The sequence below is a fragment of the Ascaphus truei genome, chromosome 21 (genome assembly GCF_040206685.1).
Source record: "Ascaphus truei isolate aAscTru1 chromosome 21, aAscTru1.hap1, whole genome shotgun sequence".
Taxonomy (NCBI): Eukaryota; Metazoa; Chordata; class Amphibia; order Anura; family Ascaphidae; genus Ascaphus; species Ascaphus truei.
Window position 1 is genome coordinate 13,650,889 of NC_134503.1, and position 23,003 is coordinate 13,673,891.

At 44.4% G+C, this 23,003-nt stretch overlaps 1 protein-coding gene across 1 annotated transcript in view; it reads right to left on the reverse strand.

The window, feature by feature from the left end:
• CACNA1B (calcium voltage-gated channel subunit alpha1 B) overlaps nt 1–23,003 on the reverse strand; it is a 196,777-nt gene that overhangs the window by 48,709 nt on the left and 125,065 nt on the right. Inside the window, exons 18-30 of the mRNA XM_075579527.1 lie at nt 20,437–21,267; nt 19,722–19,903; nt 18,371–18,497; nt 17,823–17,952; nt 15,620–15,679; nt 14,534–14,640; nt 8,705–8,801; nt 7,657–7,817; nt 7,340–7,477; nt 6,743–6,944; nt 5,977–6,141; nt 5,536–5,646; nt 1,873–1,956 (exon numbers count right to left, since the gene is read on the reverse strand). Of these exons, the coding sequence (XP_075435642.1) occupies nt 1,873–1,956; nt 5,536–5,646; nt 5,977–6,141; nt 6,743–6,944; nt 7,340–7,477; nt 7,657–7,817; nt 8,705–8,801; nt 14,534–14,640; nt 15,620–15,679; nt 17,823–17,952; nt 18,371–18,497; nt 19,722–19,903; nt 20,437–21,267 (2,395 nt within the window). The remainder of the gene's footprint in view (nt 1–1,872; nt 1,957–5,535; nt 5,647–5,976; nt 6,142–6,742; nt 6,945–7,339; nt 7,478–7,656; nt 7,818–8,704; nt 8,802–14,533; nt 14,641–15,619; nt 15,680–17,822; nt 17,953–18,370; nt 18,498–19,721; nt 19,904–20,436; nt 21,268–23,003) is intronic.

Here is a 23,003-nt window from a genome sequence, read left to right on the forward strand (position 1 = left end):
CTTCTACAAATAATTTAATTTAGAATCCCCTTATTACAACATTCCCATCAACCTCAAGTAGCTCTATTTCCCCTTCTCAGATTAAACAGTAAACGTATGCATGAGCAAGAGAATGCAAATCAAGAGGAATTAAACACATTCTACATGGGTCCACATTGGAAAATGATATCACTCCACAACTGATTTTGTATTCATTTCTTAAAACATCTGCCCCACAATCTTCTGGTCTTTGTAGACATAGTTGCTCTTGGTTCCTTTATTATTGGAAGAGTAGGAGGCATGGGGGGGACTTACTTTGGGGCTGTTTAGCACTGTAAAGGTGGCTACAAAGATCAGAATTCATAGAGCTGGATGCTTTAAATACAGGATCAGCTAATATTTTCTTGAATGAATGGGATTTTGATGGATATGTATGGAATCGGTCGTTATTTGCATTTGTAATCGACAATGCAAATTACAGGACAATAAATCAAATGAAGGGGGGGGGGAAGAAACATTAATCCTTTTATCCGGTAAAGAAACAAATCCCACATTTCTGTTTTAACCAATTAATCCAAGCCCGTGAAAAGAAGAGCCAGTAGAATGTATTCCTATTCAAACCACAGCTCACTACTCCCTTTGACCTCCTTCTTAGTCAAGGAGATCATGTAAGTAGCATTGCGGATAGCTGTCACTGTGCTGACCTATCTCTCTTTTTGTGATTATCTCTAACACTAGCTAAAGTCATGGCTCCAATATAAAACAAAACTGGGCTCCAAAAGAACCCTGATTCAGATCAGACTTTAAAACTACTGTTCCAAAACAAAGACAAAAACCCTTTGTTCACTTAAGTCATCTAGAACCAGGTGGTAACTTTAGTCGCTCTTCCCATCTAATCTACTAAGGGGCCATATTTATTAATCGGTAAAGTGAATGGGCAGTAAGGTGTCTTACTTCTTAGCACTGTTTAGTAACGAGGTTTCACCTCTCAAAGACCTACACAGAAGATAGTTACTCTTGTCTCCAAAAAGACCTTGCAGAGTTACCAGCACATACAAAAAAAGCAAGACTTTGTCATTAGGTAGGAACATCAGGGAGTTGCCTCTTTTACCACCTTATATTTAACCATTATGAATAAGAGATGATATATATTTAAATTTGATGCAAGTGTGGCTTTATCGTTCAACGTAACTTTGATCGCCAAATGTTAATATAATAGATATTGTTATCTGCACTGCTTCACAAAGAAACTAACTATCCAGCCATAGAAAGCCAAAATATGAGTCATCAAAAGGCTGGAGAATCAAACCTCTGAATTTTAGAGCCTTTAGTCTAATGGAACAGGATCTAGTATGACCACAGTTATCATTTTCACAAACTACAAGGGGAATGGGCTGATTGTTTTCACATCACATTTACTGTATGTTGCAAGAGTTTTTAATATTCAAACAGCAAAGCCTGAGTCCTCGATTCATAGCAAAACTTCTCAGCAGAACAACAGAAATAAAGGTTTTTCGTCCTATTCTCAGGCTCATTGAGGGATATTTAAAGGCTGCAGAGCAAAACAGCTGTGACCACAGATGATTCAAATTGGGGACATAAGTTGGCTTTTGTTGTTGCTGGAGGAAGAGTAGAGAATTAAGCAGAACTGGAGCTATGAGATGCATAGTGCTGTGAATTCTAAATAAGTAATGCTTTGCTAATTCACTCCCACCAAAACAAATTGGCACACCCACTTTCCCACCAGAGGTCTTACATGTGGTTCCATCTCTGGGATTTGCAGTAGTCTGTGTAGAGGAGCCAATGCTTAAGCTTTCCCTGACATGGGCAGTTGTGTGGCTGTAACTTTACCATTTACTATAAATAAGCTCAGCTGAGCCGTGTTTTACTTACCGCTATCTCCGTTACTAAAATATCAGTAATACTTCCCAACACTGTGACAAAATCAAAGACATTCCAGGCATCTCTGAAATAGTTCTGCAGAAGAAATGGTAGAAGTCAGAGATAAAGGAAGAGACAGATGACGTATTATATATGCGTGAAGCTAACACCAAGGTCACAGGTTTAATCACCACATTTACATATTACAAATGCAGTACCAGATCAGACCACATTAAGTAAGTGACTGATAGGTTTAAATGTTGGTCACTGAAGACTTTGTAAAAGAGTACAGTAGAAGAAGCGTGGGACAGCCTTCCAGAAGTCGTCCAATACACTTTATGAGGCGGTAATCACACTGAAACTCCTATACACGTCAATGAGAGTCTCCATATAGTAGTGAATGCTTGGCACTACTGCACTTTAATAAATAACCCTCTATGAATTAAAAAAGTGCTTGGAACTGACACAAGTGAGCCCCAGAAGGGGAGGTTTCAGGAAAAGGTTTTGGGTTCTGCATAGATCTGTTTGTGTAGCAATAAGGGAAATGGGCAGATGTGATCCAAAAGAACCTTTTCTGCCATATAGATCTATATTGTTTCTATGTTTCTTTATACATATATTTAAGATGCAGTTCAAGATGTCGTTAAAAAAATAATAATAATAATTTTTATTCAATATGTGCATCATTACAATCTACACACTGACAAGTGATTAGCTAAGTCGCCAAATCGATACGTTCTCATGTGATCGATTGGCGAAGATTCGGCTTGGGGTTCACTAAATGCATCTTGGGTCCTCTTCTGCTGCACTGACAGCCAAAGTTCTGTGAGGAAGATCACGTGGCCAAGCAGGCACTAGATTCAATCGGTTCACTGCTAGAGCGGGCAGGGCTCAAAAAGGTGATGCTGTTTCAGAAGGGGAAGGGGATGTGACATTGTAAATGGTTGCTATAGGAACGAAGAGAGATATGTAGCGCCAAACACTAACTCATATAATAGTGAATTAGTGGCAAAAAACAATTATTAAGTGTATATAAAAATACAATTTAAAAGTGTAAGTCCCAGTGGTGATTTGTAGACAGTCCTGCATAAGAAATAAAAGTCCAGATTGATACTTAAGTCCCGCTGCCAGAGTCCAAAAAGAGCGAGTTCCACGTCCCTCCAAAGTAGAAGCAAAAGGAAAAAGTGATGTCCTCCGGTGCGTAGAGTCAGCCCATCAAGAGTGGATATGTGGAAGATACAAGGGAAAAACAATGTAATAATACTTGTGCAAGATTGGTTCCAAAATGTCCACTTTGGTATACAGAGCCCCAAATTACAATCTCAATGGATAATTGGCGCCATGTAATATAGCACCTAGGGGCGTCTTCTGTCACTTCCCCTACACCAACTATGTGGGTTAAATGGTAGGTTGGCTACACCACAAATAAATGGAGGTGTTCTTATAATTTCCCAAAAATGATAGACGCAATCTCACTTAATAAGTGATAGTAAGTATCTTAGGGGCGTCCTCCTGTGCTTGATGTTCAGCACCAGAATGTTGTTTGCTATATAAATTGGTTATTCCAATAAGCAGAGTTGGGGATGTTCTTAATTACCCCCAAAAAAGGAAGAGCTAGGCTTGAAGAAATAGAAGAAAAAACATAAAAATTGCTGGTCCTGCCGTTCCTCCAAGTTCTCCTGTGGCTGGGATTGCGTCACCTTATCTCTCCTTCCCCAGCTCGTGCACAGCTGAGGGCGGTCAAATCGGCAGCGGTCTCCTTCGGAAGGGTTCACGTCAGCGCTAAATTGGTATCGATTGGTTGGGCAGACAGACTATGCATTTCACAGTCACGCTTCCTCAGGGATATGAGGGATATCCCTGAGGAAGCGTGACTGCGAAACGGGTAGGATTGATCCTCACATGCCACCATACTTTTGAGAAGACGCAATGAATCCAAGTCTGCCTGCCTAGCCCCGCGTCCAATACCAACTTAGCGCTGACGCGAAACCTTCCGAAGGAGACAGCCGCCTATCCGCCCGCCCTCAGCGGTGCACGAGCTGGGGAAGGAAATATAAGGTGACGCAATCCCAGCCACAGGACAACTTAGAGCAGGGGGGCGCAAACTTTTTTCCCTGCGCCCCCCTGCCGGCTGTCCCCTCACTCCCGCGCCCCCCCAACCACAACTTACCCGCGCTCCGGTGTAATGACGTCACGTTGCCACAGCAACGTGACGTCACATGACCTCGCAGCGTCATTTTGACGCCGCGTTGCCATGGTGACGCAGGAGGAAGCCGCCGGAGCCACGGTAAGTTAGGTTTGCAGAGGCCCTGCAGCTCCCCCGGCACTTAATTTAAGTGCCTTCGGGAAGCGCGCGGGGCCTCTGTAAACCCCGCGCCCCCCGTCGGTAGTCTTGCGCCCCCCCTGGGGGTCGCGCCCCACAGTTTGCGCACCGCTGACTTAGAGGAACGTCCGAGCCTAGGCATCAGGAATGGAGGAAACTGGATAATACAGACCCCAGAGACTCCAGCTAAGTAAAGATTAGGAAGAAGGGAGATCTGAACAGCCTTGTGGCTGTAATTGATATTCGGTTGCGCAACGACAGAAAGTGGCTGTGAGTGTAACTATTTTTACCAGTCTTTTAATACATTTGCATTTTTTATGATTTTTTTTTAATTTTTTCAAGCCGAGCTCTTCCTTTTTGGGGCAATTAAGAACATCCCCAACTCTGCTTATTGGATAACCAATGAATATAGCAAACAACAGAATTAATATAGCAAACAACATTCTGGTGGTGTACATCAAGCACAGGAGGACGCCCCTAAGATACTTACTATCACTAATTAAGTGAGATTGCGTCTATCATTTTTGGGAAATTATAAGAACACCTCCATTTATTTGTGGCGTTGCCAACCTACCATTTAACCCACATAATTGGTGTAGGGGAAGTGACAGAAGACGCCCCTAGGTGCTATATTACATGGCGCCAATTATCCACTGAGATTGTAATTTGGGGCTCTGTATACCAAAGTGGACATTTTGGAACCAATCTTGCACAAGTATTATTACATTGTTTTTCCCTTGTATCTTCCACATATCCACCATTGATGGGCTGAGTCTACGCACCGGAGGACATCACGTTTTTCTTTTTGCTATAGGAACAATGCTTGTTACATTAGAATACATTCAAAATTTCTTTAAAATTGTTTATTCTTTTAAATGCTACAAGTATTTTCTCATCGTACAGAACTGATTTCTTTAAAAAAAGAAAAACACACACACACGTAGGATATTGCTTGGACTGCAGCTTTAAGTGTCATATGTAGGGCAAGAAACGATTATTCACAAAGTTGTGTTTTACTTTTACATCTGCTCCATGTTGATGTTAGGCCTTACTTTAGTTGTCAGTGATTCCCTATCCTGGAATTGTAAAGCGCCTTCAGTGCTATATAAAATAATTATTATCTTTGTCCCGTTATAGTTTCATCATATGATCAGTTAAAGGTAGTTTTACATTTAGCCGTTTCTAATTTCAGTTCTGGGGTCAATTATCCTATTTTAGTTTTTAGTCTTTAGGTCAGTTCATCCTAATTTTATTACCGGTATTAGTTAATCCTAGGCTCAATTAGACCTGGCCTAGTTTTATTCTGAGTCAGTGATTTTAGTTAGTAGCCGCAGAATCACAAAGTTTCTTACCAGCACGCCAAACGCAATGATTTTCAGGATACATTCCATAGAAAACATGGACGTGAAGATGATGTTCAGACATTTCAGCATATCCTCATATGTCATAGAAGCGCCATAGAACTACAAGTGAAGGCAAGACGCAAAGGGGAAAAAAGTACAGTGAAATAAGGTGAGAAGATCAGCGTGAATGATGGTAAAAGAGGTGAAGAGTTGTATATACAGAATCTCATCTCATGAGTATATTAAAAAGGTGTGATGACATCAAAAGTTATATATACAGCATATGATAGCTTCGTGTATATAGAGAACATGATAACACAGAGACATGAAAAGCCTAAAGGAATAGAGGCTATACATCAGTAGCATGATTGTCAACTGCGTCCAGACTCGTCTTTGAGATAAATTCAAGCTATTCATCAACACAAGGTGAAGAAGGAGAGCAGTTCTTACCTTCATCATCAGCACAATGGTATTAAGTGCAATCATCGCCATGATGAAATACTCAAAGGGAGGTGACACAACAAATCGCCACATCTTGTACTGGAAGGACTGGCGGTTCTGGGGCATGTAACGAGTTAGCGGTCTGGCACTGATGACAAAGTCTATGCAGGCCCTCTGTAAAAGTAAAACCATGGACAATGATGGACTCAAGCAGAATGTGCATGATGACACAAGCTCCATATCTGAGTAGTTCGGTGATTACAATCTATACTCGCCATACTGCAGGATGACATAAGCAGAATAAGAATCTCTCTCTTTACATTAGGTAATGGCTAAAACAACGTTTTTCCCACATACACAGGTCCTAATCCAATGTTGTGAAGAAGCCATCCTCTTAATCAGAAATATTTGAGTTCAGCTCACTTGAAACAGTCCCAAGCACAGGGAAGAAGGCTTCAAAGCATATTGGGTAGGGGCACAAGACTCTAAAGTAACTATTCACACAACCCCTGTTGTGTATGCTACTCTGTGACTCATTTGGCATTTAGTGTGTTTGACAGATAATGCCTGCATTTCCTTTGTAATTCTCAGGTACTGTATGTTACAAGAAAACCCTTGCTCTTCCCGAGCTGCTCATCTGGGATATGCAGCCTCTTGAAGACATATTTAGTATGATAGTATGTGGGCAGATGAGGATGAGGTCATACAGGCTGCACAGTTGCTGTGGCATGTCTCAATCTATAAAAGTCCTTCTCCCTACCTGTCAGCTTCTCACCTCATTCTTTTCCAGGCTGCACTCCGACATGACCTTGTCCCCTTGCTCCTGAAACGTGATGATGATCAGAGCCACGAAGATGTTGACAAAGAAGAAAGGGAAGACCACAAAATACACCACATAGAAGATCGACATCTCCATTCTGAAGCCGGGAGTGGGGCCCTGATCCTCGTACGTGGCATCCACTGAGTGTTTAAGGACACTGCAACAGAAATAGGGTCTCTCACATTTACAGGACACCCCAAGAATGGTTCTGTAATTACCAAACCAAGTACCCAACCGGAGCCCTTATTTGAGAACAACTTTGCAGCACACCGTTCACAGACTTCCTTTATTTTGATAGCAACCGACTACAACGTGTATTAACTTGTGTTCAGTGTATTAACCTGCTTCGAGACAGAAAGGTGAAAAACAAAGAAGGGTACTCTAAGCACAATAAGGAACTGGATGGCTTCGTAAGGTAAGAGTGAAGATTTGCTATTGGTTTGGTAGTTGAAGGGAAGAAGCAGGGGAACAAGCCAAGGTGTAAGGAAACAAGCACATGCAACAGCAAGGAAAGGGACGTGTTGTCCGGTGAGCAGGGAGATGTATACTCACTTTGGCCACCCTTCCCCAGTGGACACCGTGAACAGGGTCAGCAGAGCCCACAGTACATTGTCGTAGTGAAATTCATATTTCTTCCATTGTCGGGCTTGAGCTCTCACGTCATCATTTTCATAGTTAAGATACTCCCCCCTGAACACAGAAGAAATAATCAATAGCAAACGGCATCCACATCGCTCGGCCAAATTCCAGCAGTACCCAGAACTCTGAGCTCAGCAGTGACCAGCCACACTGCTCATGTTCCAGTAGAAGTGCCTATCAAGCACCGTATTCCTAAGGCTGTCTCATACAGCTGTAGCCCACGCACACACCTGCAGTCCTTCTCCAAATCTTTGGACTCATCTGTGCAGTAGAAGAATCTGCCCTTGAAGAGCTGGACGGCCACAACAGCGAAGATGAACATGAATAGCATGTAAACTATGAGGATGTTCAGGACATTCTTCAGAGAGTTTACTACACAGTCAAACACCGCCTGGTGGACAGAAAAAAAAAGAGAGAGAGAGTAAGAGGTGTATGTATGTATATCTTTATTTATATAGCGGCATCCAGGTACATAGCGCTTCACAGCAGTAATATACGTGACATTATAATATAATACAGGGGTGTGCAAACTTTCCCCCCTGCACCCCCGTTTGCACTACCCCCCTGCTCACGCCCCCCTCCATACCATGTCTCCGGCGTCAAATGACGCTACGGGGTCACCTTGCCATGGCAACGTGACGTCACATGACGCCGCATTGCCATGGCGACACATCGCCAGAGACAAGGTAAGGGAAGTTGCAGAGGCCTCACGCGATCCCCCGGCATTTCATTTAAGTGCCTTGTGGAAGAGCGCAGGGCCTCTGCCACCGCCGCGCCCCCACCTGAAAAATCTCACTCCCCCCCCTGGGGGGCGAACCCCCCAGTTTGCGCACCCCTGATATAACACATAGTGGGAATAAGCGCTTCAGACATGACAGTGACAATAGGAAAGGGGGTCCCTGCCCCAAAGAGCAGTGGTAATTAAGGAGAACGTACAGAGAAGACAGTAGAAGAGTGTTATGGTGAGTGTGTCTGCGTGGACAGAGAGGATATGGTTGAAGAGAGATGGGAGGAAAAGGAGGACGAACAAGGGAGAATTTGAACAGAACAGAAAAAGGAGAAAGAGAGAGAAGATGAAAAAGAGAGAAAAGTTAAAAAAAAAAGTAAGGAAGTGGGAAGGAAAATGTAGAAGAGATGGGGAGGAGGGAGGTGTAAAAAGAAGGGAGAAAATAAAGACAGAGCAGGGCACAGAGGAGATGCAATGAGATCGGGTCATTAGAAGGGGGAAATAGGAGGGAGGTAAAAGGGAAGAACACAAGAAATAAAGGGGTCTCCAACCTTCAACTTTGGCAGCCGTTTGATGGTTTTCAGAGGCCGCAAAACGCGCAGGACCCGCAGAGACTTGATGGTATTCAGATCTTTTCCTTTATTCCCTCTACGCAGAACAAGCACACAGAGTCAATCAGTGTGGTCAGCGTGGGACAGGCACCCCCAAACTCACATGGGCTCCCCATAATGGTAGGCCTGTGGTTAAAAACTCCCACAGAGTCAACCCCTCAACTTATTATAAGAGGGCATCTCCAGAATCAAGCTTTATTGTCCCGTGCCATTGTTGTATTTTTTTTCTTGCCCAACTTCTCTACTTATAAAACAGAGAAAAATGGTGGAAAGACATTTATGTATACTGTATGTGGCACTGCACAGAGATATATACTGCATAAAGTCAAATCACCGCTTTTAAAGAGGGTGAAACCACTTTGAAGCCCATTGTGATTTTAGGCAAGACACTTTGTGCTATATTTACTAAGTGCTGCTACTCCCAGGGCCGGTGCAACCACTAGGCAACTTAGGTGGTCGCCTAGAGCGGCACATTTTGGGGGGCGGCGGGAGTCAAGGAGGAAGACGGACAACGGGTGGTGGCATGGAGCAGGGCAGCTGCAGAGGCGGTCATGGAAGAGGAAGATGGAGGACCACAGGAGCAGAGCGACAGAGGAGAAGGATGGCCGAGAGGAGAACGCCCCAACCGTCCAACTGACTACTGGTGTCTGCCGCTGGTACAGCGCAGGTCCTCCCAGCCTTCCTTCTCCTCTGCTGCCCTGCGCCACTCCTGCGGTCCTCCGTCTTCCTCTCCCACGGTCCTATGTCTTACACTCCCGTCTCTACCGCTGACCGTCTCTACCTGTGTCCTCCGCAGACCACTGGTAGGCATTAAGTGGGAGAGAGAAGAGGAGGGGGATGAGAGAGGAGGAGGGTGATGAGAGGAGGAGGGTGAGAGAAGAGGAGGGGGTGAGAAGAGGAGGGGGTGAGAGGAGGAGGGGGGTGAGGAGGAGGAGAAAGGGATAGAGGAGGAGAAGGGGATGGAGGAGGAGGAGGGGATGAGAGGAAGAGGAGGAGGGGGTGAGAGAAGAGGAGGAGGAGAAAGGGATCTGAGAAGAGGAGTGGGTGAGAGAAGAGCAGGAGGATAAGGGGGTGAGAAGAGGATGAGTAAAAGGGGTAGTAGGAGGGGCAATGGGGGTAAGAGAAGGAGGTGAGAAAGGAGGAGGAGGGGTGCGAGAGAGGTGCTGCTGTGTAATGTTTAAAAAAAATCCAAAGGGAGTGGGGGGGGAGGGGGTGGAGCATGGCCAAAGTTTCACCTAGGGTGCTGAATACCCTTGCACCTGGCTACTCCATAATACACATTCTGGTGCCGGAAGCAAATAGTAAATAAGTGACTAGGCCATAAGGAATAGCATTGCTTAACAAATATGGGCCTTTATTGGTGTCTTAGGCTCTAATTATTGCATTGTAATATCTACGGAGCAGAGACATGTCTGAAAACCTCTGTGTTCAAAATTGCATGGGGTGCAACGCTACTATATGTAGTAAATAAAATATTATATTTATGTGCAAAATCACATCTTTGAATATATCTTAGATTGTAAGCTCTTTGGAGCAGGCCCTTCCTTATGTAATGTACCAGCGTATACTACTGTTGTAAATGTATTGGTAATGTCTTCACTCTCCCACTACACTGCCATGAAATGACCATGCAGAGAAACTCAGTGGGAAGACATACTGTACATTGTGTTGTACAGGAAATGAAGAGAGAGAGAAGTGACTTGGGTACCAACGGTTCCCATTCAATATACTGTGAAGATGTCTTCCCTGTGCTGGGGAAGAGCTCAGCTCTGCTAATTAAATGGAGCTCAACTCTTCCCCAGCAGACAGGGGTATCTTCACAACATGTTGAATATTGGCCGTTGAGTGGCCATTTTTCTCAGAGGTTAGGAAGAGTCGATTCTCTGTTTTATAAGCGGAGATAGGACTCTTAGAAGACGTGCTCCCTTTCTTAATGTTTTGGAGGTTACCCCGACAAAGAAAACCATCATCCTAAAGACCCTCAGCACCACCCTCCCCCAAACTTCACCAATGGAGGGGAACAGATGTCATCCCATCTGATGTTGGTAGCTGTCCAATGCAAAACATGCATCAAATGTCATGCATAACCTACAGTTATACATGCAGACCCATTCCTGCATAATACCTGTGCTGGATTGTAAGCTAGCAACAGAGCCTTTCGTCCCCTAAGAGACGTTCATGCCTAGGACTCGTTACCCATCAAACGGGTGGGAAGAGGTGGAGAGGATTGAACTATCTGAAGTTAAAGAGTGCAGATAAACAGCAGAGATACCCCTTTCAGTGCTGAAAGGGACTGCTGACGCTGTTTTTTTTTATCGTTGGGCAGATTACTCCAGCCATGAAGGTGTTCAGCCATTGGAGAGATCGCACCAGCCGCGAAAGGGTTAACCTGGACTGGGAGCCCTCAAAAGAGGCACGGAAGACTCTGCACTAGCGAAGTGATATAGAGCGTGTTATTTGCTAATATACATCACAAGCAAAACAACACAGGTATCCAGGGTCATGAGTGAGGAATGACAGGGTTGAGGGTGTAGGGCAGGGCAGCTATTTATGGTGTATCCTGTTTATTACCCATCCCACAGAACCATAAAATACACTGAAATTGTCCCACCTGGCTCGCCTAAGACATTGAAAACAATACATGGATAGGGAGATTAACTGAAAGAGCAGAGCCTGCAATGGTTATGGTAGTTGCAATGCTTGAAGTAGAGATCTTAGGATGACATGCATATCCAGTACATCGGTTCTCGTTTTTGTAGCAGCCACATTCACCCTGTGCTCCCAACACTGGCTGCTCTGCTTTCTCTAATGTTGATACTAATCTGGTATTGTAACCTGGGGTTTTACAAGCTGTTTGTGATGCCACATGTAGTTTGCAAGCAGGGCAGGGACTCTCTCTCACATTATTCCCATTGATGCCTGCAGCATTTATCCTTGTGTTGACTTTGTTTAACTAATGTTACATTTTTATTTTGTACAGTGTACAGCTGGGGCGGCCAACTGCAGTCCTCAAGGGCCACCAACAGGTCAGGTTTTCAGGATATTCCTGCGTCAGCACAGGTGGCTCAATCAGTGGCTCTGATTGTGCCACCTGTGCTAAAGCAGGGACTGATTGAGCCACCTGAGCTGGAGCAGGGACATCCTGAAAACCTGACCTGTTGGTGGCCCTTGAGGACTGGAGTTGGCAGCCCCTGCTGTACAGCATCAGCACAACTGTGTCCAAGGATAACAGATAATAATAGCCAAAAGTCACTGAAGGGATGGGATTATTAATTGTAAGCTAACTACTGCAGTCATTTGGGAGTGTGATACTAAACAGTAGTCTTACTAAGGCTGAGATTCCATCTTCATGCACTGGATTTAAATAATGTATTGTGAGATCATAGCAGTAACATCTGAGGTGTGAAAGGAGAATGTTTCACTCCCAATTGTATTTATTTGTGAGTTCATTAAAGCTGCAGTTCAAGCAATGTCCTACGTGTGTGTGGTTTTTTTATTTATTAATAAATCAGTTCTGTACTATGAGAAAATACGTGTAGCATTTTTCTTTTAAAACAATTTTTAAAGACATTTTTAATGTATTATAATGTAACAGGTATTTTTGTTTCTATTGAAACCATTTACAAAGTCACACCCCTTTTCCCTTCCGAGACAGGCTCTGGCTTTTGAGCCCTGCCCTCTCTCTAGCAGTGCACCAGTGGTATCTAGTAACTGCCTGGTCACATGATCTTCCCCACAGAACTTTGCACCGTGGGTACTGTTTTGCAGCAATAGCTGAATTAAATAACCCAGAGCAAAGCGATTGATTACAGGAGAACGGATCAATCTGCAGCTTCGCTAATCACTTGTCAGTGTGCAGATTGTATTGATGCACATATTGAATTGAATTATTATTATTATTATTTTTTAACGGCAGCTTGAACTGCAGCTTTAAGATCACGAAGTTGCTGCTGTCTGCAATACCAGGTCGGGAAAGAAATGTAGGGTCTGTTAAATAAGAAATAATTGCTTTGACTAGTCATCAAACAGAGGTCGTAATGCCGCCCTCGTCTGCAAATTAACAGTCAGAAAGATGGAATACTCAAGAAAGTGTACTGCAGTAACCTTTCCAAATACTTCGTTCTGTGGTTACCCCCCTCAGATAAATGACTGGGAATGGGAGATGTTTCTCACTAGATCTAAGTACGGGTGAGTGGAAATGGGCGGGGCAGATGAAAGCATCGCAATGGGTCCAAATTATGGGGCATAGAGACACAAAGATGTGCGCACATACAGAACAGTGCTGTATGTGCAGAAAGAAGAGAGTGCATTTACCCAACAAAACTCCTAGAGAGAAAGAGAGAGAATCCAGCAACAGGGAGACAAAGAGAGAGCTTAGAATCAGTGACATAAGCACAAGAAAACACACAGTGGTGTATGAGACACAGCATCACCACACAGCCCTACGACTTCATATGGATATTATATGTACAGTATACAGTAGGAATAAGAGTCACTCATACGTGGCTAAAATAACCTACAGAGCTTTAATCACTTCTGCTAAAGAGATCTGGAAGCTTATTGCTGCAATATCCTCTTCCACATATGCAGTGCTGAAGTACAGCTCACAGGGCTGTTTGCAAGTACAGAGGTCTTCGCTTTATCAGTTCTCTGTTGACTTAAAGACCATTTTCCATTGACCGATTCATACTGCACAAACCTAGAGAGCAGTGCTGCATTACACTCTTCACTCCAGGAGACGCACACTGATTGCTAGAGATTTCTCAGACAACTTGGTCATTAGTATTGCAATAAAAAGGAGGAAGACTTTATGTGTGGGGGGATTCAGTGAAGTGTATGGTGAAGGAACAAGTGAGGTGTTGTGTTGAATCATTGCCGTGTCCACAATCTGGTTTCCACCTCCAGCACTGACACATGCTGCCCTGCAGTGTCCAGTTACATCTGGAGAGGGAATCCCAAACAGACACATTATTGCCAGTCCCCATTGCTCAGCTGTGTTAAGACTCAGATTCTGATGCACAGCCACCAAATTGTCACCGAGATCTTAACCTCTGATTCTCCAATGCCTCCTCCTTCCTCTCCCATCCCATACACTTCCCTTGTACTCTACCTATTATTTGTGTCTACCATGTATGGTCATCTGAAGACTTCTTCCACAGAGCCTGCCCAACATCACAAACTCTCCTCTACACCTTTTCCCCCCCACCGCCTTCACCTCCCAGTGCTATTACCCTTAGTGCTTACAGAAGGAAAAGTTGCAATTCATTCCAGCAGTGTATACATCTTTGGAAATCTTGGTATCCTTTCATTTGTTTGGGTCATATTCAAAGATATCCAAAGAGCAAGCGCTTCCTTCGACCCCTGCATGTAAGAAGGTAAGTTTGTGTGTGTGTGTGTGTGTGTGTGTGTGTGTGTGTGTGTGTGTGTGTGTGTGTGTGTGTGTGTGTGTGTGTGTGTGTGTGTGTGTGTGTGTGTGTGTGTGTGTGTGTGTGTGTGTGTCTTTTGTGTCCCATATTGTACTTTCCTGTAAAACCATAAACATAATAGTATCAACACCTCAATGTGTTTCACTTCACTGGCTGTCCTTATATTGTAAGTCCCTCTTTTACCTCTTCGTCTCTCAAAGGATTATAACATATTACACAGCAATGACAGACAGCTCCCAATGAAGAGAAAGAAACTTCACTGGCGTCCCCACCACCCTCTCCCTGTTTATTACCCTGACACTTCTCTTCACCTGTCCCCATGCCATAAAACGGGGATGCTTACGAGAATGCGAAGGCCACCAACGCACCGCTGACCACAATGAAATCCAAAATGTTCCACAGGTCCCGGAAATATGAGCCTGTGTGAAGCAGCAGCCCCAGGTCTATCATCTGCAGAAAGAAGAGTGAGGATACAACTATTGATGTGCAGCATATAAACAAAGGTGCGAAGTATGAACAACCATGACTAATGTACCTGTGATTTCATGGGGGAACCTCAACTGATAGACATCAGCTACAGTATGGGCTATGCCTGTGACTGAGGTGTCCATGCAGAAATGCCATCCACATGAGAAGATTCAAAGGCACCATAATTGGATTTTATTGTCAATTGCTCTTGAGACTTGTCTACCTTCTGTGTTGTAAATCTGGGGTTTGATGAATAACTCCCAAAATGTTCAGATCAACCAGAGTTTTCATCAATTGTTTTAGATTAGGGAATTTGTTCATTATTTCATGTGCAGACTAGTACCATATTTAGTATGCAAAGAGCTGCCCATATTTGAATTAATTAGCAAATGTGCAAAAGAACCAAAGTATTCTAAGAAATGCCATCTCATAAGCCTATAAACAAAAGTCGAGTAGAACAATTGTTAATTGGGGGATGCACACAGCAACTTTTTTAATAACTGCAACAGTAATTAGATATCACTGATTTCAATGCATGAAACCCCTTACCAGTAAATCAGGTACAAAATTGTCAAATGTCCTTTGAAAACAGTTATGTTTTGTATGGGTTTAAAGGTCAGCCTGTTCCTTACTTTTGGTAAGTAACCTTACATCTCCGGACAACGTGGAACAGTTTCAGGCCAAGTAATGAATATTCCCCGACTATTACGTCAGCAAGAAAATTGGTTCTTTCCTATTCTGTCATGAGTTTAAGATGAGGGCTCTTATGTAAAATATCTATCTTACACAAAGTGTTGTTGTTATATATGTTTTAAAACCCTCTGCACTGGACATATTGTTTCATATATTTTCTCTATTTTGGCACAGCGGATAATCAAAGGCAGTAGACAAGTAATGAACGGCCTGTACATTTAAGGAATAATGGGATCTGGGTTGCCCAGCCACTGTAGGAGCTTCTTACCTTTATCACCATCTCAAACGTGAAGACCCCGGTAAATATGTAATCCATGTATTTCAGCACCTGAAGCAGAGCTATTCCAGTTCAGAGAATGCAAAATACTTTCACAGCAATCACTCATCTGGCACATCAATCTTATCCTTCCCTGATTCATTACACTGCAGGCAGTTATCTCGAAATCTGATCTATTATACGAAGGGCAGAGCTTTCTCAATTATCACCTATATATCTAGTATGTGTGTACGAGCTACTTTTATCCCAGTTCATTCTAAATGATCCATGAATATGCTTGTGACGGAGCAGGCTTTTTAATAAAGGTCAAGCCTGTTTCGGTTACCCCTGTTCCGCGTATAAGGGTCCAAGAGAGTTATCTCTTGGGCCCAGTAACAATGTACCATTCCAATGTACTGTATGTAATAAAAGCATTTTTTTGTGTTTTTCCCTTTCCGGGCATGCCAGCCAGCAGGGATTGCTAGGGTATGAGTTTCAAGGGGGGTTTTGCGGAGGAACCGTTGACTGAATGTGCCTAGGAGGTTGGGGTCAGGAGTTGTCGGTTCCCCTATAAATGTACCCGGGAATCATGCCCGATTCTCGGATACATGTAGGCACATGTTCCCGGCAATATCTCCCCTTGAAAACGCAAGCGTGACTCACCACTAGGGTACCCTGCTTCAGCACAGCCCAGAAAGGAGAATGAAGCACAGGGATAAAACATGTGTTCCTGTAACTGAGGGAATCCCTAGGTTAAAGGGAGGTACCTCATCTAGTGCCAAGGTGACCCACAAACAGTATAAGGTTTGTGGGTGCCCCAACCATATATAAGGTTGAGGGGGACTCAGAGTCCAAGGGAAAGTGTGTGGAGAATAAGGCAGATAGAAATAAAACTACAACATTTTTCCTTTTCTGTCCCCTGTCCCCCAAGACTCAGAAGGGTATTAAAATATACTTTAATGTAATGAAATGTGCTTTTTACATTAGGAACCGATGTCCAAACAGGCTGCCCGAGATAACACATAGGCTGCTGGACATCGGAGTTCAAAGCAGCCAGAGGATGTGCAGAGGCGTGAATAGCATTTGGTCAGCAGGGAAAGGTGGAGTACAAGGCCCGGAGATCAATGGCAGTCCTCCGGGATGCCACTTGTTCTGCCAGACCTGGTGGAGCCTGCCCAGTGGGTGGCATTGAGATAGCCAGGGAGAGAGGCGGCAGGCCTGCGCATGTCTCTTGGCTATTTCGGATTTCCCGCTTACCTGACATTTCTAGCCGTTTTGGCTCTGATTGGCTGCTTGGGAAAGTTCCCACACGTTGATTGGCTGCTCAGTTTTGTGTATGAAACTGAAAATACTATAAGAATCGATGAGCCAATCAGATTCGGAGTTCCCTGTAGTAAGAGCGCTGGCAGGCTTTTCAAAGTTGCTTCTGTGTGAATAGCAGAGCAACCGGCTCCGATTTTAAGCCTGAAAAGCCTGCCCGCCAGAGACTAAGTCCAGCATTTTGCGCCCAAGTTCTCAGAAGAGAACGTAGCGGTGGCGTATGGAATTTTATGAAGATTTGGGTTCCAGAAGATTCCAGGCTAAGTCTCGGTCAGGGTAAAACTCTCCTATAGAGTTCCCTGCACCTAGGAAAGTCTAGTTTTCGACCCCAGCCCCAAAGTAAATGTGTCTTTTTGTCTGTATTTTGTGTTCCATTGTATGTAAGCGAATTTATGCCGAATAAATGACAATTTATTTCATTACCTTGTTTTGCTCAATGAATGATCCTGGTAAAAAGGTGTAGATAACCTGGTCTCCCATGAAAATGCTGCTCCCTTCTCTTACTATATGCTATGGAGTCATATATTTTTGTTCTTATATGATAGTCTACTATCTTGCATCCATTGCTCTCTGGACTTTATGTCTCTCATTTGATGCCATATGTTTAATCAATAATGACATATCTATCTATCTATCTATCTATCTATCTATCACATTTGTTATTTGGTGCTTTAAAAAAAAATTCAATCATATTAAAAATCCCATGAATACATTGTAACTGATTTCAATATACACAGCTATTTTTCTCTTTATTCCATTCTCCCAATGGCCCATACTTACTAAATGGTTTATGTGAATGAACCTCAAGACTTAGCGTTATTTAGTACATGTAACCCTACGCGAGTAATAATTAGCTCTCATTCTGCCCTTGCCGCTATATAGAAGGGTTACCCACATCATTGCGAGGAGAGTCCGCCTGCACAGGGTCTTCCGCGGCCAGCGCAATACTACTCAACGCGATGACTATGAGGATGACCATTTCGAAATACCTCATGTTGACAATGTAATGGCAAAGACGTCGGACTCTGCGAAGTGGGAAAAGAAGGAGACTCAAACACAGAACTTCTTTAGCCCTTCGATAGGACAGTAGCACAATCATATACCCAGATAATCTCCCCCAACTGGGTCACCTTGCTGCAAACCAGAGCCAGCATCAAGCAACAAAAAGAGAACACATTTGATAAAGAGCCTGTCACATTAGCACTCGATGGCTCAGGGGAAACATATGTCCCCTTCAGGTCTCAGACAAACAGCCTGTCACCTAGAGTGATGGATGGATAACTGGATTGGTGCATTTGACAAAGTGTCTGTTACCTCTAATGCTAGAGAGAGGATGGGGTAGATGCTTTGGTAAACACATCGAACACTGGATGATTAACAAAAAGGATGTAGTGCTACAGAGCTTACTCTGACCATCCAAATCATGGCAGTACCGGTACTCACGGGTTGGTAGAGCTGAAGATAAACATGGAGCTGTAAGGCACAATCTGTTTTGGTCCGTTCTTCGTCTGATCTTCTGCTTCCATCTCCTTCTTTTCCTCGGACTTCCCTTCAAATTCCACATTATTTACTACAAGAGATCAGGGAGGAGGAGGGGTACGGGGGGGGGGAGGGGAGGGGATGAGTGTTTCTAGGCAGAAAGGGTTAGCTCTAATGCAGGGGAGCTCAATTCCTGTCCTCCAGCACCCCCAACAGGTCAGATTTTCAGGATATCCCTGCTTCAGCACAGGTGGCTCAATCTAATGCAGAACATGTATTGCTTTCATTTCATCCGCATCAAGTGTGAGAAACTTTGCTGATCAAGTTGCCCATGTCTGATGCACGTTGTGATACAAAGAAGAAGAAGCAGGCACACGGTCTTACTCAAAGGAGGTTTAATATGCCATAAAGTCCAACGTTTCGGCAGTCAAATACTGCCTTTCTCAAGCCTTCACCTTGAGAAAGGCAGTATTTGACTGCCGAAACGTTGGACTTTATGGCATATTAAACCTCCTTTTGAGTAAGACCGTGTGCCTGCTTCTTCTTCTTTGTACTGGAACATTTGGGACTACAGGAGCTCCCCAGGACCAGCGCACCGGCAGCTAAGTACCCCACCTCTATTACCATTGATATTGAGTGCGTGTCTCATCCTCTGTCTGATGCACGTTGTGAGCCAGTGAGACTTGCCCCACCCAAACCAACCCATACTTTATGTAGAATTTGTTACATCCTTTTATATAACAGTATGTTGTATCATTGATCTCCTCCCTAAATGATAAGCTCATTTACACAGGAAAACCCCACAATGTAACCTGATCCACTCATGCTGAGGGATGCAGAATGAAAATGCCCCCCTGTAGTGTTAATTACACATCAAAATGCTATTTTCTATCATGAAACCCTAACCCAAAGGCTTCCATATTTGCCAAGAAGAAGCCCCGTTCCTACTCACCTGCCCCCAGTTCCCCATTAACCTTTGAACATACCTATTATATGCAATAGAGCAGGGGCGGCCAACTCCAATCCTCAAGGGCCACCAACAGGTCAGGTTTTCAGGATATCCCTGCTCTAGCACAAGTGGCTCAATCAGTGGCTCAGTCTTTGACTAAGCCACCTGTGCTGAAGCAGGGTTATCCTTAAAACCTGACCTGTTGGTGGCCCTTGAGGACTGGAGTTGTCCGCCCCTGCAACATAGGATATATCTAAATGAAGAACTTGGCAGGGCAGCGTTGCTCTGCTCTAAAGGGTGCTCGTGTATATGTACGAGGTAGGAGCCATAGCTGGCCGTGGGTCACTGAAAGAAACTGGGTCTTACTTGGTATGACGGTGCTCTCTCCAGGTGGTGCAGTGATGGTTACTGGTATATTAACAGTGCTAGCCCTGTCTGGATGAGGCTGTGCCATCCTATTCACATTCTTCTGGTTATCAGCATCTTCCGGCTGCTCTGGCAGCTGCCCGAGCCCACTGACAGGAACCTCAGGCTCATTCCGATTCTCCCTGCAGTCAATTACATTCATTATTGACATTTTTCCTTTAGAATGTCAGGGTTTGTAAGGAATCAGTTTGCTCGAGGTGTTAGTTGACATGTTGGGTGAGATTTGAATACTACAATAGGTGTTAACATGTTGGATTAATGATGACGCACTGTAAATTGTTTTGACGTTGGGTTGAGTAGGTAACTTAAAATGTTGAGGTACTGGATTGAGATGATGTTTTAGCGTGTTAGTTTTAGATAATGTATATGGACATCACAGTGTTGGTCGGAGACGTGTTGCAGTATTAAGAATTTGGGTTTAAATATCTAGTTAGGATTTAGTAGTCTTGGGTTTAAGTGGCGAGGCAAGTGTTTTGCATCAACGATGTGCTCATAGGATGAGTTAAGTTGTATTGTGAAGATTTTGGGATGGTCTGTTGTGTGCTCATATCAAACTGGGTTAGGGTAAAAAAGAAATGAGTAAGTGTTAAATAAAGATGGTCTATTGACATGGTGGGATGTTTCGTTGTGTTATGTTAGAAGGGCTTGGACTCACCTCGGCCTGTGGTTGCGATGATCTCTCTCTCCAGATTCTCCTTCTCGCTCTCTGTTATCCCTTTTGTCTTCTGTCTCATATGTAGAAAGTGCTTTATGTCTGTTGCGATGCCGTGACCGCGGAGGCTCCTCCCCATTTTCACCCACTCCACGATTTGTACCATCGCCCTCCCTGTTCCCAGACCTGGAGCCTCCTCCCCTGTGCCGGGACTTCCTCTCGCCTTTGCCCCCAGAGACTGGTTGTCCGTTGCCCTCTTTGCCTTGTCTCTCAGCTGAATGACGGTGAGTGCGGTGTCGTCGATGCTCCCTCTCTGTCCCCTCTTCGGGGGATGCCCTTCGGTGGTGCCGCTTGCCCCTTTCCTGGCTCCTGTTTCTCTCTCCTCTTCCTGCTTCCTTCCCTCCTTCCCCCTCTTTGCTATGACTCCTGTGCTGTCGGTGTCGCTCCTCTCTGTCATTGCTGCCCGAGTCTCCATTATTCACGTTTTCTCTAACACCACCGTTGGTCTCCCCACCTCCTCTCTCCCGGTGCCGGTGTTGTTTTCGTGGAGGGTGGTCAGTAGTAGCCCCAGGCTCTGGCTCTATTTCGTTTGGTGGTGGAGGGTCAGTACTGCCATCGTTTTCCTCACCTGGAGCCTGTGGCTCCACCAGCAGTGGCCGGTCCATGTGACTCTTCATGTCAGGTCTCAGATGTAGGGTGGTTGCATAGCGTAAGCGTTCCTCAGGCTCCAACTCACTGTATAGGGCTTCACAGCTTGCGCGGAAATTATGCATACGGATCTGAGTGGTGCGCTGCTCCCATACTGAGCGACACTTTGTGGAGTTTTGCTGTTTGCTACAGGGGGGAGGGAAGGAGGGGTAATTAAAGTGGGAGAAGGTGCAATGGAGGCCATTAGGGAAAAATAAGGTGCCAAGAATGGATGCAAATAGGGTAGCAAGTGCAGCAGCAAAATTCAAGAGGCGAGGATAGGGGATTAAGGATTGGGTAGCAAGTGAAAGATGCATGGTAGACAAAAAAGGAAAGAACGGAAGGGGTAGGTTGGCAATCAAGAAGCAAGTGAGGTGCGAAAAAGGGGATGAGTTGATTGGGGGATGAGTTGATTGGAGGATGGAGAATAGTAAATGGATAAATGGGGAGGGGGAGGAGAGGGAAGAAGCCATATAATGAAATCAATGACACGGATGGAAAAGGGCAATAGTGAAAAAGGGTGAAACAAATCAGGCCCGGACACACCCAAGTGAGAGGAGCCAGGAGGGTGCATCACAATACACCAAGAAGAGCAGATGAAGGGTTTGCAGTTGGGAAAAGGGAGGGGAAGGGAGGGGGGGGGGAGAAAACACAGAAGAATAAGAGTGAGCGCCCAGCTGAGCTTCTTCTACTACACAACCTTGTATGAAAAAGAGAATGACCGGCCCAAGAAACACAGCACAAACAGACCACCAGCCAGGGGAGAAGAAGCAATGGGTGTAGATGAAAAAATTCCTTCTTGTTTTCATTGTTCCTGGCTATTCCAGTAGGGAAACCACTACATGTAAGGCAATGCCACTTTACCTGAATACCACCACACACTGATATGGCAATACCAACTAATCAAGCATTAAAATGATGCCCTTTGATAGGCCACCCACCCCCCATAAAAAAACCAATACTTAATCTCATTACACCAGGTGCAATTAGGTAAGGAGGGGGCAGGATGGTTAGAGTTCAAATGAGTGTTGATATTTGCTGAATCATTTAACTACTTGAATGCCTTTTTGGACTTGCTCTGCATTGTAAGGAAATGTGATGCAAAGCGCCCCCTGGGGGTGACGTGCTAATTATCAATGCAGAGTGGCTACACATTGATCCATAAACTGGCAGTTCTACAATTACATAGAGCTCATTAATTTACTCTGAAGTCTACGTTCCCCTCGATCCTCCAATGGACCACCTTTCAGCCCCATTGCAGCCGTCAATACACCGGCCACTGAAAAGTGCGTATTTTAACTCTACTTTCATCGGCAAAACACGGATGTTTCTTATACTTGCTGAAGATCTGTAGCCAGAGAGGTTTATCACCCGAGACCTGGAAACAGGGAGAACAATGATGGGCCCCAGAATTTGATATTGCTCAGAGTAATTGGCATATGATAGAACGCCTTCCCGCAATCTCTTACAACCCTTCCTTTGCTATTGTGAAGAGGCCTTGCTATCCATAGTAGGACAGCAACAGGATTCGAACACCGTTGAGTATTTTTCTTGCCGTTTCATGCCTTGATGCATATTTCCTAAATTAATATCTTGTGATCACACTACTGGGTAATGGGACTTGTATATTCTCTAGCACAGGGAAACAGCTTTACAGAATACTGAATATGGGCCACAGAGCCATCCAGTGCCTGAAGACAACTTAACGCAGAGGTCCCCAACTCCTGTCCTCAAGGACCACTAACAGTGCAGGTTTTACGATACCCCTGCTAGAGCACAGGTGGTTCAGTCAAAATGATTGGGTTACCTGTGCTAATGAGAGGCTATCCTTAAATCCTGCACTGTTAGCGGTCCTTGAAGACTGGAGCTGGGGACCTCTGACT